This window comes from Acipenser ruthenus, chromosome 11 (assembly GCF_902713425.1).
Source record: "Acipenser ruthenus chromosome 11, fAciRut3.2 maternal haplotype, whole genome shotgun sequence".
Classification (NCBI taxonomy): domain Eukaryota; kingdom Metazoa; phylum Chordata; class Actinopteri; order Acipenseriformes; family Acipenseridae; genus Acipenser; species Acipenser ruthenus.
In genome coordinates, this window is record NC_081199.1 from 21,650,948 (window position 1) to 21,669,229 (window position 18,282).

The 18,282-nt window shown below is 44.8% G+C and overlaps 1 protein-coding gene across 1 annotated transcript; it reads right to left on the reverse strand.

Annotated features, from left to right (window-relative positions):
* Window positions 1–13,953: 13,953 nt before the first annotated feature.
* LOC117426746 (epidermal differentiation-specific protein-like) lies at window positions 13,954–14,913 on the reverse strand. Its single transcript, XM_034044681.2, is given in 2 exon segments — window positions 13,954–14,612; window positions 14,615–14,913. Coding segments are annotated over 2 exon segments (939 nt in total). The 5' UTR covers window positions 14,895–14,913.
* Window positions 14,914–18,282: the final 3,369 nt, after the last annotated feature.

The window sequence follows — 18,282 nt, forward strand, 5'->3', positions numbered from 1 at the left end:
AAAGGAAATTAAACGAGATTGAAGAAAAGAAGGATTCCCAATAAAACAACGGATGATTCCCTTCTGTTTTTCCATACATACATCTTTCCCATATATGGGGGTGGTGGTCTGCACATCTGTAACATCTCAAGCAGCACATGCCAAACTGACTGCGTGACCCGAGCTTTGCCAGAAAAATAATAAAAAAAAGAAAAGCTGTTGAGGTCTCAGAAGAGAAACAGTGCCATCTAGACATATTTCACTGGTAATGGGAAGGACTGGTTTAACACATGCATTCTTATCCTATGAAATCATCTGTTTAACCAACAAATATTATATTAACTGCCTGTATTGTTACAGATTACAGAATATAAACTGCCGTGGTCCTCAAATATGGCCATATTCACAAAGCATTTACCACTTTGTAAACTAAACACTGACAAAACGATGCTTTAAATAAATAACTCAAGGTAGTAATTTAAGTCGTAATGCGCCAAGTTTTTTTTGTTTGTTTTTTTTTGTTTATTTTTGTTTTTGCTAGTTCCTAGAAGATTTAAATATACAAAAAAATGTTTCTGTATATTGTAACTGTTCTGTTACATGTTCTGTAACTGTGAACCTGATTTGCAACCTTATTCAATGATACTGTAATAAATATATCTGGTATTAAAGATACATTTGTGGAGTGCAGTCTATAGTTGCAGTACACATCCCTAGAGCTACACTCGGGTCTCAGCTATGCCAGTGTCAGGGACAGCTGTGCAGTGCAGAGGAGGCCAGTAAAACTCAATTCAGTCATGCTGCTTCAGGCTGCTTTTATGGGGAAAAGCTTGGTAAGTGCCAGCACTGTTCCTGTCAACATGTTGGGTGTTGTTTAATATTGACATCAGGGAAATAGCACTGGTCGAGTGGTAGCACAGCTGGTTCTAAACCCAGGCATCCAGAGGGGAAATGAAAAGATCAAGCCCACTCATCTGCATTTATAAAGCAGACGTGTGTTACTAACAGAAGGATATTGCACTGGGGAAAATTGTAATGTCTTTTCAAATTTGACTGAAGGTTTGTTTTATTTTATTTTTTTTATTTCTTAGCAGACGCCCTTATCCAGGGCGACTTACAATTGTTACAAGATATCACATTATTTTTACAAATAATTACCCATTTACACAGTTGGGTTTTTACTGTAGCAATCTAGGTAAAGTACCTTGCTCAAGGGTACAGCAGCAGTGTCCCCTACTAGGGATTGAACCCACGACCCTCCAGTCAAGAGTCCACAGCCCTAACCACTACTCCACACTGCTGCCCCAGGCTTCCTAAGGCTACATTATATCAATAAGATAGATAATAGTCTGGAATGAGGGGAGATAACCATTGAGAAGGGCCATACTCTAAATCAAAAGGAACTGGCAGATCTTGAAAGCCCAACATGGATCCTTTGCAAGTCCATTAGCTGAAAGCACCTTTGGATAGGCTTGCTGCCTTTTTTCCATTTAACTCATTCTGGCAGTTTTGTTTTTTTTTGTTATATATATATATATATATATATATATATATATATATATATATATATATAATCAACCTTCATTTTTTGTACACTGCAGTTCTACCTTCTCTGATATATATATATATATATATATATATATATATATATATATATATATATATATATATATATATATATATATATATATATAACATCTGGTAATACTCTACCTTTAATAGCACAGTCGCACTTTAAATCTAAGACATGGCTTGGCTGGGTTTGAGCTGAGTGGAATTATATTCAGCTGCAGAGCTTGCAGGAATGTGTGTTAAAGTGAAAGAACGCCTTCAGATACGTCTGACCTGTGCACTGCTTATGGAGTTGGGGGAGAGGAGGCCTTGCCTGTATCAAACAGTGCGAGCTGCAATCCTACCAGCAGAAGGGTTAAATCAGGAATTGTAATTCATTCATATTGTCTCTGATAACAATAATAATAATGTATCATAAACCATGTCAGTGTGCAATTTTAAACCCTAATAGCAGACTATTAGGGTGTACTCACAAGGTCATATTGAACTAGTTCCCTGTTTTATTGGCCTGTCCTCGGGGGATCAGGTTTTTAGATTCTGCTCCCAACACGCTGCTGCGGCTGCAGCTGGATCCGATGGCCTTGCGGAAAGAGGCCCAGCGTTTGTTTTCTTTCCTGCAAAGCTTTAATGACCAAAGCCAGCCGAAGTCCATGTACAATAAGCAGGTTTTCTAAAGGGCAACAGAAAGGGGAGGAAGAACATCTTTGTGCCACATTCGTTTTAAAACCATTCTTATTGCATCCTTTATTACATTCCTCAGACACAGCTGTCCAGGGGATTTGGCAGGTCATGCCCGGTGGCACCACTTTTAAATACTGTAGTACTCCAGTGCTGAATGATATGTATGTAAGAGTGTCTGTCTGTGTAGTTTAGGTAAGTAGTAATACATCAAATGTGTCACTTCACTACCAACAGCTAATTTGATGTAAATTCCAACTGTGTAAATTTGATGTAAATTCCAACTGTCTCCACAGGGTGGCGACTAAAAGCAGCTAAAGCATTTGCAACAAGGAATTTCTGTGCAACTCCCTTATCAAGTCACGTACAAACGTTTTGAACGTGTTTTATATTTTACCGTTTTATGTTTTAACTGTCCAGTCAAAATCATCCCTGTGTACAGGGGCAGCATACAACTCAAGTATCAAAGTTTTAACTCAGTAAGTGTTGTTATGTTTCACATTCATTGATTTTTGTTAGACAAGAGCAGGACATTTGTTTCACACCAGTCTTTGCCAGCTGATGTTTGTTTGCTTTCCCCTTCCTGTACTTTTAAGTCTGGCACGAAAGCTTTTTTATATGTAGCTGATTGCAGTTTAATCTTTGCAATGGGGGGTGGCATTAGCCCAAGCTTCCTTCCATAACTCAAAGGCATTTTTTACAGTACCCTTCAAACAAACAGGCCTTCTTTCAATAAAATTTTAACATGTCTTTATTTACGTATTTTTATTCAGCAAACCAGGAATACACAATCACAGCACTGTCTTGACACTCAAGCATACTGACCTTAAGGTTAGGGTTTTGGTGTTGGGAGAGGATTATTCATTGCTTTATTAACAATAATATGATAGCCAATCAGCGTGCAGTGTCCTGACAGGAGAATTTCGTGTTACCTTTGTAAGGACAGCCCTTTTATAATCTGCAGGAGATGCGCAGACTCTGCACCCAGTGGATGTGTGACCTCTGTTGTCAGTTCTGGCTGCGGTCAAGCAGTTTGCCTAAGGACAGGGTATGTACGAAGACCCACGTAATTTGACACAAAGTCTACGCAGACTCTCAAAAGTCTGCTCGTCGTAGGAGCTCCCGAGTGGCGCATCCAGTAAAAGCACTTGCGTAGATTGCCGGATGCACTCTATAGTCTGGACATCGCGAGTTCGAGTCCAGGCTATTTCTTTGCCGACCAAGGACGGGAGCTCCCAGGGGGCGGCTCTCAATTGGCCGAGCGTCGCCCAGGGGGAGGGATGGTTAGGTCGGCCAGGGTGTCCTCGGCTAACCGCGCACCAGCGACCCCTGTAGTCTGGCCGGGCGCCTGCGGGCTTGCCTGTAAGCTGCCCGAGAGCTGCGTTGTCCTCCAACGCTGTAGCTCTTGGGTGGCTGCATGGTGGGTCCGCAGTGTGAAAAAAAGCAGTCGGCTGACGGCACATGCTTCGGAGGACAGTGTGTGTTCGTCTTCGCCCTCCCAAGTCAGCGCAGGGGTGGTAGCGGTGAGCTGAGCATAATAAAATAATTGGCCATTCCAAATTGGGAGAAAATAATAAAAATAATTGGCAACGACTAAATTTATAAAAAAAAAAAAAAAGTCTGCACGTCACGAACACACCCGTTGAAGCCCAGAGCGAGTAACACGTTTTTTGACACTTAAGAAGTAATTACTGTTAAGGTTATTTATTTATTTATTTATTTTTATATATAATTTTATATAATACAATATCTGTGTGCAAATAGGTCTAAGCAAGTTACACACACATACCTGCCAACAGTCCCTATGGTTGTGTTGTGTTGAGTTGGGGCAGATACGTCTATTATATGATAATGACTGTTTTTTACATATGACTTCTCCCATGTGTATGATGTAAATGACACACCCCCCTGCATGAACACCAGAGGTGAGGTTTTAAAAGTCCCATCCACGTATCAGTTTGAGGACTGAGCCATGTATTCTAAATTTCCCTCTGTTGAAAAAATGAGGATACAATCAGCTTCTGGGCCGCTGTCAAACAGTAAGAAAGGACGACCATTTATAGTTGTCGTGTACCTTTGTGGAATCACTAGCTCCAGCAGATTGGCAGGGACTGGGGGAGGTTGGTCATGGCGATTGCGTTCCCTCTGTATTAGCCGCTTCAGGGCGCGGGCCGAGGGCAGCTGTCCTTACACAGCGGGTCCCACTCTCTCTACACCTGAGGGGAGGACTTGCTGGTGCTTTCCTGGGTTTCACGGCTCTTTCCTTAATGTTTAGCACCTGCCTTGCCTGGATTCTGGCCGCGTTTGGGACGTGGTTGTGCACTTCATGCACATTGGCGGTATGACCAAATTCCACCATAAAACCTCCATGCAATAAAAGCGTGTTTCCACAAGCATTTTTTATGTAGTTGGGCTGCATATCCATTTTTTTTGTTTTTCAGTTGTTGCAGAATGATTTGCAGCATGTGTTTTGATATATATATATATATTTGTATATTATTTCTCCTCCACAGGACATCCGGGATTGGGAACTGATACAAGGACATGATGTGTTTGGATTTTTTTTTTATGTATATTTTGTACAGATTTGTTTTTTAAATAAAGAGTTTAACTTGTTGTCCTTGCTTCTCTGCCCTGTCGTATCCATACTGAACCCATGGTTTTCTTTCTAGCATGGTGCTTTTATCCAGAGTGAGTTCGCTTTTGTTGTTTGAAATTAAAATGTTGTAGTCAGATAATTCCCCTTTATGTACTTGCTGAGCACGTAGTGTTTATTATTATTATTTTTTTCTAGTACTACTTCTAATCAGTCTGTAAACTATTTCTAATAAAAGGGTCTATTAAAAGACCCTTACAAATACATCACAGAGATATTTACATCCGCTAATAATACTTTTGAATTGTCTAAGGTGCAAGCTTGATCCAATTCTTCCAGTGACAGTGCGAGACTTGCAGCTCTTCCCCATTCCCCTGCATCTGAGTTCCGAGCAGAAGCTTTTATTATTATTATTATTATTATTATTATTATTATTATTATTATTATTATTATTATTATTATTATTATTTAAATTGTGCATTCATATCTTTATTTGAGTGAGTCTTCCATCCTCAAGGGCTCAGCATATATTGCAATTGGCCAATATCCACAGTTGTTTGTCAAAAGTATCCCAATGTATGTTTTTGTTTCACACATTAAATGGTGATTTCTTGTTTCTTTGAAAATATATTTACAGTGACTCTCAAAAGTATTCACCCCCTTGGACTTTTCCACATTTTATTGTGTTACAACATGGAATCAAAATGGATTTAATTAGGAGTTTTTGCCACTGATCAACACAAAAAGGCCTCTTGGTGGCCTCCCTGACTAGTGCCCTTCTCGCCCGGATACTCGGTTTTTGAGGACGGCCTGTTCTAGACAGATTCACAGTTGTGCCATATTCTCTCCATTTCTTAATAATGGACTTTACTGTGCTCCAGGGGATATTCAATGCCTTGGAAATGTTCTTATATCCTACCCCTGATTGGTGCTTTTGAAGAACCTTATTCCAGATTTGCTTTGAATGTTCCTTCGTCTTCATGATGTAGTTTTTGTTAGGAAATGTACTAACCAACTGTGGGACCTCCCAGAGACAGGTGTATTTAACCTGAAATCATGTGAAACACCTTAATTGCACACAGGTGGACTCCATTCAACTAATTATGTGACTTCTAAAGACAATTGGTTGCACCAGAGCTTATTTAGGTGTGTCATAGCAAAGGGGGTGAATACTTATGCAATCAATTATTTTCTGTTTTATATTTGTAATTAATTTAGAACAATTTGTAGATTTTATTTTTCACTTCGAAATTATGGACTTTTTGTGTGTTAATAAGTGGCAAAAACTCCTAATTAAATCTATTTTGATTCCAAGTTGTAACACAATAAAATGTGGAAAAGTCCAAGGGGGGGTGAATACTTTTGAGAGCCACTGTATTCAGGGCTACAAGAGCACAACAGAAATAACCACTGTTTATTTCTTCCTTGGGAAATGGATGCCCTGAGAAATGGGATGGGGGGCTGGTAGTAAAACCTGGAATGCAACTGCTTTGCAATTGTGCAATACGAGTCTCACTGACACTGCTAGGTCATATTAAAGCCTGCATACTGAGGGGTGAGGGGGGAGTTCCTGGTAAGTGACACGTTTGTGAACTTTGCAGAGAGGGCATTGTAGATTGGCACTGTAATGTCGTAGCGCTGTTATGGGCAGTCGCTGTCATGGCCGGCACGGTAATGTCCATTGCTGTAATTTTGTAGTGCTATTATGGGCAGTCGCTGTAATGGCCGGCACGGTAATGTCCATTGCTGTAATTTTGTAGTGCTATTATGGGCAGTCGCTGTAATGGCTGGCGCAGTAATGGCCCCGCGGTGATGTTGGCGCGGTCTTGGACTTGCGGTGATGTCGTGATATGCTGCAATTGACACCTGGCCACCTGCTGCACATTCCTTTTCAATTAGGCAGGGAGGGAAGTTTAATCTCCTTGCCCTGCCATATCTAGCACTCACTATTAAAAAAAAGAATACACATTCTTTTATTCTTTTATTTTTATATTTATAATATAAACCACCACCAAATATACATTATTTACAGGGGCAGGCCTCAGCCCTGACACAGATACCCTGCACTGTGACTGCTAGCAGAGCAGCCTGGCTGCACACAAAGAAACAAGCGAAGAAACACGAAATGCAAGGAAAGTGCTGATAAGAAAATAGATTTAAAAACCTGGATAACACTACTTTAAAACTGCACCTCTAGTTTTATGTAAACGCACATGGCTAACTCTTAATGCCCCTCTTTATTTTGTGAAATTTAAGCCCTGTTCACACTGGCAATTCTATCCGGGTCCGGACCCGGGTTCTGGCTATCCAGGTCACAATCCCATGTAGTGTGAAACCCCACGTACCTGGGTTGTACCCGGATTAACTCGGGTCCCAGCGACCCACCTCAGGATGTGGGTTGACTCGCTTTCACACGGGTTGAGAAAGACAAAATGCATGACGGCCGACAAAATAACAAACAGCCACGGCTGCGTGAAGGTTTCACTTCCGCCAGGAACATTTTTGTGTATCCTGTTTAGCCATATTTGTGTTGCTTGAGACATACCATGAGCCAGCAGGGATGAAGAAACATGTGCTCTAATCAACATTTGGGCAGACGGTTCAATCCAGAGAAGCTTGGATTGAATCGTCTGTAACAAGCTGCTTCCGCATATTGTTTATTTGCGTCTGTCACCCAAGTCAACCCTGCTTTATCAAAAGCAGGGTGGAATCGCGTAGCCCACTCACATGACACTGGGTCCTGACCCGGGTATGTTCTGACCCGGATAGAGCATGCCAGTGTGAAAGGGGCTTTACTAAGGATATTCTTACCACAGGTTATTGAGAATATCAAAATGATGGGATATACTGTAAGTGTCGCTATGGATTCTTTTAGCAAAGACTGTGCTGTGCAAACTGCTTTTCAGTTGAAAACATGCCAGGTTTCAAAAGATTAATTAAATTAATTGAAATCAATTCAATAAATAAGTTAATGACTCAATTAACTGACCAAACCCCAATCCATGATCACACATATATTGAAGGCATTTCTTAGCATAATAAAATGTCCTGACCTGAACTTAACACTGGAAGATCCAGCACTTGGTAATAGGGAGAAGTTGTCATTGATTGATTAATTACATGTAAATATGGAGCCACACAGGCCCTTGCAGTCCAGCATTATTTATGATATTTATAAAATGGTGAAAAACATAACGGTCACTTTAAATGTTCAAATAAACAAACAATAATAGCAATCAAATACTTTCTTATGTCTGTTTTTTTCCCCCATGCTTTTTTATTACATTGTTTTGGTGACCAAATGAGGCAGGCTGCAACCTAAAAAGTTAGTGAAAGTTAGTTTAAGAAAGCTGTACGATATCAGTAGTTGCGCAAGACCAAATTGGAAGTCAGACAGTAATATTTAAATATACCATCCCGTATTTTAATATTAATTAGGTTATTTGCATTTGGAAGGAGAATTTGTCTGGCTAAAAGAAAACTACATGGAAACACACTACCTGAAAGTATGTAAGATTTTAAAGCATTATATTAAATTGTAATAATTTCTGTGTGTACTCCTTTGGACGGCAAGGGAATGGTAAATCATTAAAGGCTCTCTCCCTGCGTAACTTCGCACACAGCCAAAAGATCCTGTCTGGGAGAAAGCATAAGATTGGGTTATTTTTTTGCTCAAAGGACCCTTTGTTTATGAAGTATTGTTTTCGATTTTGAACATAGGTGTTACCTGACTGAAACCAGTTTTCACAACAGACAACTCGGGCTGGTGCTTTGTTTAGTGAGTTCAGTGGAACTGACCGATTCGTTAGTGCTGTCTGACAGAGAGAGAAGGAATTTGAACAGTAAATCTCCCTCCCGACTAGAAAGGGAGCTCTGTAAGGTTGATGGTGAGCTTTCCCTTAGACGGGCTAACTCGATGGTAGGTGGAAACCGGAAGTCGGCATCTGAGCGACTCCATACTCCAGCGCCGTGGGTTCTGACAATACCAGCGGACCCCAGGCTTCACACCCCACTTAGTGGCGCAGCAGTTAGTGGATTGGCTGACCAAGTGGCTCTGCCCCGACACTCATATGACCGCTGAAATGGTGGAGCTCATTGCTATTAAGCAGTTCAGTCCGGTGTTGGGCACCGTAAGCCAAGCCTGGGTCAGTCGGCATTGGTCCACGACGTTGGAAGAAGCGGTCCACCTGGCAGAAGCATATGAGGACTCCCTGCCGGCACACCAGCTCTCTCCTCTTGGTCCACGGTCCTAGGCTCCCACAGTCCGGAAGACCGCAACATCTCCTACACTACACACTCCCCTCACACCCCCACATCATACCTGCCGCGTAATCGTGACAGTGGCTACAAAGTTGCCGTATCTGGTTATTTTAGGTCGAGACTGGCCCCACTTTGAAAGACCATGGGAGAAGCAGGGGAAGCTATTGGAAGAATGTTCCTGCTGTACGCTGATTTGTTTCACTCTTGATTCCGCCAAAGAAAACAAAACAAGAGCAAAGGGTGGAAAAATGGGAGGGAACATCAATGAAACAAGGTTTGGTGGGAGAATCCTCCATGTCTAGCAAACGGCAGGTAAAGGGGATTGGGATCCAGTGTGACCTGTGGGGCCAGACTGTTGAGCCCCCTCGTGCTGAAGCTGCAATAGACCTGCTCGATATACTGAAATTTTGGGACCGAGATGTTGACCTAGCGTGGGAACAGAAAAATGACCCCACGCTGGCTAACATCTGGGGGCAGGTTCAGTCTATCGAAGGGGAAAGAGGTGAACGGCAACCGGCCGCTCACATACCGTCATCACATTATTGTCGGGCATCTACTATATAGAGTATCCAAAGCCACGAGCACAGGCCAGACTGTAAAGCAATTACTCGTTCCCCAGTCTTTTGGACATGAGATCATGTGGTTGGATCACGATGTCCCTTGTTCGGGACATTTAGGTAACAAAAAGACTAAAAAAAACTAATACTGGCTTGATTCTACTGGATGGGAGTGTTTAGTGAGGTGAGGAAGTGTGTAGCGGAACGTCTGGAATGCCAGCAATTAGTGCAGGGGCGTGTTCACCCAGCCTCGTTGGTCCCACTGCCCCTAGTTAATATCCCCTTTGAGCATATTGCTATGGATATAATGGGTCTATTGAGCCAGTCTGACTCTGGATATATGCATATTTTGGTAGTGGTGGACTTTGCAACTAGATATCCAGAGGCAGTACATTGAGGTCCACTAGTGCATTAGCAATTGCAAAAGAGTTAGTACAGATCGCTGTACTAACATCACAGGGATCCCCAAAGAAATCCTGACTGATCACGGAACTAATTTTATGTCACAATGTTTAAAGGAACTGTATAAATTGTTACAAATTCTGTCTATTCGGACCTCCATTTTTCACCCGCAGATGACGGACTGGTGGAACTTTTTAATCAGACATTAAAACAGATGCTGAGGCGGTTTGTCAACCAAGAGCAGAAACATTGGGCTAAACTCCTTACCTACCTGATGTTTGCAGTGAGCTAGGTGCCTCAGAGTTCAACCTTTTTCTCTCCCTTCAAGCTGCTGTACAGGAGGCAACCCCGAGGTATCCGTGATCTTGTGAAAGAAGGGTGGGAAGAGAAAAATAATAGTGCCAAAAACATATTCAAGTATAACAGTACAACAAACAAGCACAGATTCTGACTTTTTGGCCAGGAGATAAGTTACTGTTGCTACTTCCCAGTTCGGAATCTAAACTGTATGCTAAGTAGCAGGGACAATATGAAGTGATACAGGGAATTGATAATGTAAACTATTAAATTATACAACCGATCGCTGCAATGAAACACAAATTTCCCATATTAACTTGCTAAAACCCTGGAAAGACCGGGAAGCCCTGTTTATAGCTAATGACAGTGCAGAAGAGGATTTTGGTCCCACTGTTAATCCACCAGCTACAGTTAACATTCTGATGGGTGAACAGTTACTTCCTGGTCAGACGTGTGAGCTCCACAAGTTGGTAAAAAAATGAAATTATGTTTTTTCCAACCTACCTGGTAGAACTAATCTTATTGAACATGCTATTATTTCTCCAGCAGCTGTCATGGTCAGGAGGAGACCGTACCGGATCCCGGAGAGCCGTAGGGGTCCTGTCAGCCAGGAGGTGAGGGAGCTTGGAGTCATTGAGCCTTCCTGCAGCGAGTGGTGCAGTCCAATAGTGATGGTGCCTAAGAAGGACGGCTCCACTCGTTTCTGTGTGGATTTTAGAAAGGTTAATGCCATCCCAAGTTTGATGCATATCCAATGCTCCTCGATCAACTGGGGACGGCATGGTTGATCTCGACTCTGGATCTGACAAAGGGATACTGGAAAATTCCATGAACTCAGAGCTTGCAAGAGAAAACTGTTTTCTCTACCCTAGATGGCTTGTTCCATTTCTAACCATGTCCTTTGGGTTGCATGGAGCCCTGGTCACCTTTCAGAGACTGATGGACCATACATGCAGAAACAGCTGCTGCATACATTGATGATGTGGTGGTTTTTAGCTCTACCTGGAGAGAGCATATTATTAGACTTTCGGCCATCCTACAGTCCTACAGGGAGGCGTGGCTAACGGCTAATCTGAGCAAGTGTGCATTTGGCAAACAAGAGAACCATTATCTTAGCTTCATAATGGGTAATGAGGTAAAGCTGATAGCTTCTAAAGTCCAGGCTTTGGTGGAGACATCAATCTCAAGAACCAAATCACAGGTGAGATCACTACTGGGGTTTTATCCATGAGTATGCCACCATAGTCAACTTCCTGGTGGATCTCACCAAAAAGCTCCAAAAATAGTAAAGTGGACAGGAGAATGTCAGGGGGCCTTTATACAATAAAGAGGATACTATGCTAGGCTCCAGCTCTCATTTCACCAGATTTCGGTAAGGAGTTCATCTTCCAGACTGATGCCTCCCAGATTGGTCTGGGGGCGGTCCTGTCCCAACAGGTTCACGGAGTAGAACACCCTATCATTTACATGAGCAAGAAGCTGGCTCCTAGGGAAATGAACTACTCTGTCATTGAGAAGGAGTGTTTGGTCATCAAATGGGCAACTCACACTCGTCGCTATTACCTGTTGGGGCATAGCTTTTCTCTCTTCATGGACCACGCCTGGTACTGCATCCTTTCCACTACACAGTGAAGCATCGTGCGGGTAAGGAGTATTAAAATGTAGATTTTTTATTTGGGGAAGGGGGACCATTGGGCAACAGAGTTCGACCAGAAAGGTAGGTGGTAAGCTTTCCCCTAGACGAGTTAACTCGAACACCGCACAGCACAACCACCCAGAGCACTCTAATCACAGCACAGCACAGCACAGCACAGCACAGCACAGCACAACCACCCAGAGCACTCTAATCACAGCACAGCACCGCACATCACAGCACAACCACCCAGAGCACTCTAATCACAGCACAGCACAGCACAGCACAACCACCCGAAGCACATGAATCACAGCACCGCACAGCACAGCACAGCACAACCACCCAGAGCACTCTAATCACAGCACAGCACAGCACCTCACAACCACCCGGAACACTCGAATCACAGCACCGCACAGCACAGCACAGCACAACCACCCAGAGCACTCTAATCACAGCACAGCACAGCACAACCACCCGTAGCACTGTAATCACATCACCGCACCGCACGGCACAGCACAACACAGCACAGCACAACCACCCAGAGCACTCTAATCACAGCACAGCACTGCACAGCAGCAGCCAGCTGGAACTCAGAGCTCTTTGCCGTGCACAAAGACCAGATTGAAATTATAAAGATTTGTATATTATTTGGGGACTGAAAACCCACCGTGGTGCTTTCCAGACCATTGAAGGCAGAGGGCAGCATTGTTGTTTAAAGTTAGATAAACCATCAGTGTGGACCTTGCTTTATTCACAGACACCATTCGCACCCTGACAGACATTTTTTGACTGACGCTGGTATCTCTACTGGACATTCGGAAGTGTAAAGCTGAAGAGACTCTTGAAGCTATATCAAACCTATAGATGGGAATGCCTATTTCAGTGACCATCCCAGTAACTATTATTATTGTTATGTGTATTGTTAGTTTTTTTGATGTTAAGGCTGGACCATCCTTCATTCCCTGGGACAGGTTTATGCTGACGACTTTCTTTTTCTATCACCAACATAAGAGGACTTACAGAACACAAAAGTTTGTTTTTTTAAAAGAGATCATTTTTTTACATTCCTACCTCCTCATTTAATTATTCCTTATAATTTATTTACTTGTATATTGATGTTCATAATGTTTATGTAATGTTTATACAGTCAGCACTCACATATCCGACCCTATGTTATTTTGACTTCAGTGACGGTTAAACGAGTGTGACGCATATATGATAATTTCATTTTGGCCAGCTCCAACCCTTTTCCATTTTTTCAGGAAACACAAAAAAGATACAATCTCAAAAATACATACCTGCAGAACTGCGTAAAAAAGGCAATGCAATTTAGCAAAAGATTAAAAAAACAACACAAGTTTCCAGAATTAAAACAGTATCCAAAGTCAGTATTCAAAATTGCAGAATATGGTGCTTGATAAGGCCCTAATGTCACAGTTCACTTGCAAATGAAAATGCACTAAAGCAACTAAAGATCACTGATTTTTTTCAGACCCACCAGTCTGTTTTGAAAGGGACACACCAGTCTCATGATTGGGCAGCAGTGTGGAGTAGTGGTTAGGGCTCTGGACTCCTGACTGGAGGGTCGTGGGTTCAATCCCAGCTGGGGGACACTGCGGCTGTACCCTTGAGCAAGGTACTTTACCTAGAGTGCTCCAGTAAAAACCCAACTGTATAAATGTAAAAATCATGTGATATCTTGTAACAATTGTAAGTTGCCCTGGATAAGGGCGTTTGCTAAAAAATAAATAATAATTTAAAAAAGTATTGTTAAAATATGCCAATTTGACCTATGGAATGGTATCTCCCTTGATATTATCAATCATTTTTCTTGATGTGCCTGTTGACAGTATACAACAAAATCTAAAATGATTTGTGTTTAGGCAACATGTAATGATTTTAATGAAGACAGAAATTCAAACCCACATATTATCAAAGGGCTGTCCTCTGTTTTGGCACCCTTGTGGTAAAAATCTGATCTATGCTTTCTCTGAGTTGAACTCAGCATACACTGATTTACCAGAGGAACATCTATACTCTCCATACTCTGTCTTGACACTCTTGCCCTGGGTAACAGTAAACTCTACAGGGACCCTCACTGACACTTCTTTTCTGATGACATTCACAATTAGCTTCGTATGTGGTGTGATCTTTGCTGGCATATTCAGGGAACTTGTTTCCTTTTGAGTTGTCGACTTTTCAACGGTAAAAGTGTTGGAAACTGACAGGTTGGCCTCCATGGAAATCCCGGGTACAATGTCCATGGAGAACGTTGTCCCTGCAGTGATGGTGGTGGAGTTGCTAAAGCTCACGCTCTGGCCGAAGGTTGATTCATACTCTTTGGTGGCATTTGTAGAAAAGGATTGCTCAGTGTCTGTTTGGTTCACCCCAATAATCTCATCAATCTTGAGGTTTCTCTCATTCTCTTTCACCATCTGGTCCCACATAATCTTGGCTTTAACCACAGGTCTGCCAGACTTCAAAGGACGAACATGACTCACCCTGTCATTGAATTAGATATCATTGTAGTTAGCAACTCTTTCTCCCATCCTGGCCACAATCTGACGGCCGTTACGTTCTGTGTGCTCATACAGCACCCAGGGACCTCGGTTCACAATGTGGGAGGAAACCTCATCATGTGCTGAAACAAAACTATTTCAGGGTTCTCAAGATCCTCCGTGATGATCTTTAGTGAGGAGAATGAATCATTTCCGTCGACGCTGGCATGCTCCCCTTCCTCATAACCTCTCTGTTGTCCTGCATAGTTGATGTGCTCATAAGCTACCCATGGCTGGCCGATTACCTTCAAGGATGAAATGCAGTCGTTAAATCTTTCATTTACCAGATTGGGAACATCTCTGTGGAACTCTTTGCTGAGGCCTTGGAAATTGACATGCTGATACACAATGATCTTGCTCATGGTGAGTGTTTTCAGTTGCTGTTGGAATGCAGTCAGGGTTTTCTTGAGCACCAGCAAGTGGTAGTATACAGAATGGACTGTGTGGACAGTTTATATAGACACACAGTTCATAGGGTTTGCAATGCCCCACCCATCTACCCCTTCTTTAATTGGACAATTTGTACCCACCTACATGCACTGTAGGGGGCTCTTTTTTAATTGAGAATAAGAATCTAATACAGTTGTTGAGACACATAATTTGTCGTTCATTAAAAGGTGGAAAATGAGTATTTTACATATGTTAGAATAGATTGTGTGAACACATTCATTAAAATAACACTAATATCTGGCAATTAATTCAACTTGTTAATTAAGACAACAGCTATAGGTTATTCACAGAATTACGGCACAGACCTATTTAATAAAATAGTATAAGGTAGTAAAATATTTTTTTGTATGTACACCGTTCCATTTAGTTATGATTACAGTTGAGGCTAGGGATATAGGGTATTATATTATATTATATTACAACCTACTGTAAGGATAACAGTACAATAATTAAAACTGAAACCCAGGACAGAGATTCTAAATGTTCTAAAACTGCAGTAAACCTCTTTTGTAAAATATAAGTACCATTTACTTGTGAAATCTGTCTAACATCTACAACTGTTGTGTAGTGTAGGGGTCCACAGACGTCGCAGTCGAGCCCCCAGATGTCCCGGGACGCAGCTCCTAAGCCAACCCAAGTAGCACCTGGGTCCCCTGCTGCCACTCCGTAGCACAAACTGTGGATTTGTTAAAAAACAATACATCTGCCTGTGACAAAGATGGCTGCAGGGAGGAACTCAGACCAGAGAGAGAAACACACAGACAGAGACGGTGGTGATGCTGAGCTGAGTGTAATGGCTGCACTCAGCGTTTATTAACAAAATAAAAAAGGTTTACCAAACAGAACACAAAACAGGACACGGCACTACACGCCAAAATAAACAGACAGAAAAAACGAACTACACAGACAAACACGGTGAGCTTCTTTTACTATTATTACTTTTAAATACCCTCCGTCTCCTAACCCGTTCTCCACTCACCGAACACCAACCCCCAGTGAGTGAAAACATGCAGCTTTTATGCAGTTGTACCGAGATTCGATTGCTAGTCAATCATTCAATTGGAATCTCGGTACAACTGCACGTGAATTAATTAAAGTGCAATTCCCCGTGCTCACATATTACTTTTTACTTGCTCGTGATGTGATGTGCCATCCCCGTGCCTAAATACAAATATACAATTTACACACACGTGAAACACAGACCGCTTATATCCCGTGTACCAATGCCTATACACCAACATTTACACACAACACGTAACATATAACACACACAGGGGGGGCACTTTGCCACATATACCCCCCCTTGTGCAACGCACACATGGCCTCAACGGCCACCTCCCCCCTTAAATACCCAGCAGTCCAGGCAAAAGTCTCGGGCTGGGACGGGAGGCTTCAGTGGGCCCATGGCTGGAAATGCTGTCAGCTCCCCTGCCGGTAGTGGCACGGCTGACAGCATGCTGGTCCCGTCCTGCAGCGAAAAAGCTGCGGGGGCAGGTGGTCCCCCGACCTCCCCCTTCTTCATAGCCGGCAGCTCCCTCCTGTGGGGCTCCGGCCACAAGAACTCCTGCAGCGAAACTGCTGCTGGGGAAAGTGGTCTCCAGACCTCCTCCCCCTTCTTCGTGGCCGGCAGCTCCCCTTTCTGGGGCTCCGGCCACCGTACTCCCTGCGGAGGTACGGGCAGCAGAGGCAGCTCCAGCTCCTCTGCTCCTGGCGGTGGTGGAGGCAGAGGCAGCTCCAGCTCCTCTGCTCCTGGCGGTGGTGGAGGCAGAGGCAGCTCCAGCTCCTCTGCTCCTGGCGGTGGTGGAGGCAGAGGCAGCTCCAGCTCCTCTGCTCCTTGCGGTGGTGGTGGCGGAGTCAGAGGCAGCTCCTGCTCCTCTGCTCCTTGCAGTGGTGGTGGCGGAGGCAGAGGCAGCTCCTGCTCCTCTGCTCCTGGAGATGGTGGAGGCAGAGGCAGCTCCTGCTCCTCTGCTCCTTGCGGTGGTGGTGGCGGAGGCAGCGGCAGCTCCTGCTCCTCTGCTCCTTGCGGTGGTGGTGGCGGAGGCAGAGGCAGCTCCTGCTCCTCTGCTCCTGGAGATGGTGGAGGCAGAGGCAGCTCCTGCTCCTCTCCCTCGGGTGGTGGAGGCAGAGGCAGCTCCTGCTCCTCTCCCTCGGGTGGTGGAGGCAGAGGCAGCTCCTGCTCCTCTCCCTCGGGTGGTGGTGGAGGCAGAGGCAGCTCCTGCTCCTCTCCCTCGGGTGGTGGAGGCAGAGGCAGCTCCTGCTCCTCTCCCTCGGGTGGTGGAGGCAGAGGCAGCTCCTGCTCCTCTCCCTCGGGTGGTGGTGGAGGCAGAGGCAGCTCCTGCTCCTCTCCCTCGGGTGGTGGTGGAGGCAGAGGCAGCTCCTGCTCCTCTCCCTCGGGTGGTGGTGGAGGCAGAGGCAGCTCCTGCTCCTCTCCCTCGGGTGGTGGTGGAGGCGCTGCCGGCTCCTCCGACAGCGGGGGTAGGGCTGGTGGCGCTGCCGGCTCCTCCGACAGCGGGGGTAGAGCTGGTGGCGGGTGTCTCCGCTGGGCTCCCTTCAGCAGCAAAAACAGCGGCTGCTGTGGAGCCTGAGCTTCACGCCCTCGTCCCTCCCAAAAAAAAATAGGGGTTTGGGCCTTCAGCTCCTCCCCTCCGGACACAGGACGCACCGACTCCTCCCTCTCGGGCCGTGGACGCACCGACTCCTCCCTCTCGGGCCGTGGACGCACCGACTCCTCCCTTTTGGGCCGTGGACGCACCGACTCCTCCCTCTTGGGACGTGGACGCACCGACTCCTCCCTCTTGGGACGTGGACGCACCGACTCCTCCCTCTTGGGCCGTTCGGGCTCCTCCCACTCGGGCTGTGGACATTCGGGCTCCTCCCACTTAGGCGCAGGACGTTCGGGCTCCTCCCACTCAGGCGCAGGACGTTCGGGCTCCTCCCACTCAGGCGCAGGACGTTCGGGCTCCTCCCACTCAGGCGCAGGACGTTCGGGCTCCTCCCACTCAGGCGCAGGACGTTCGGGCTCCTCCCACTCAGGCGCAGGACGTTCGGGCTCCTCCTCCCCTGGCTCCTGCTCTGGGCAGTCCTCGTCCTCATGCCCATATGCAATGCACATGGTGCACCACCTTGGCTCCCTCTGCTTCCTCCTCATTTTTCCCCCTCTCTGCCTCTTTCTGCTCACCTTCCTCCTTTGGGCTGGTTCCTCCTCCTCTTCCTGGAAGGGGCAGACAGCCACCGTGTGCCCATACACCCCGCAGGCAAGGCACCAACCTTGGTCCTCCAACCTGCCGAGGAGATCCTCCA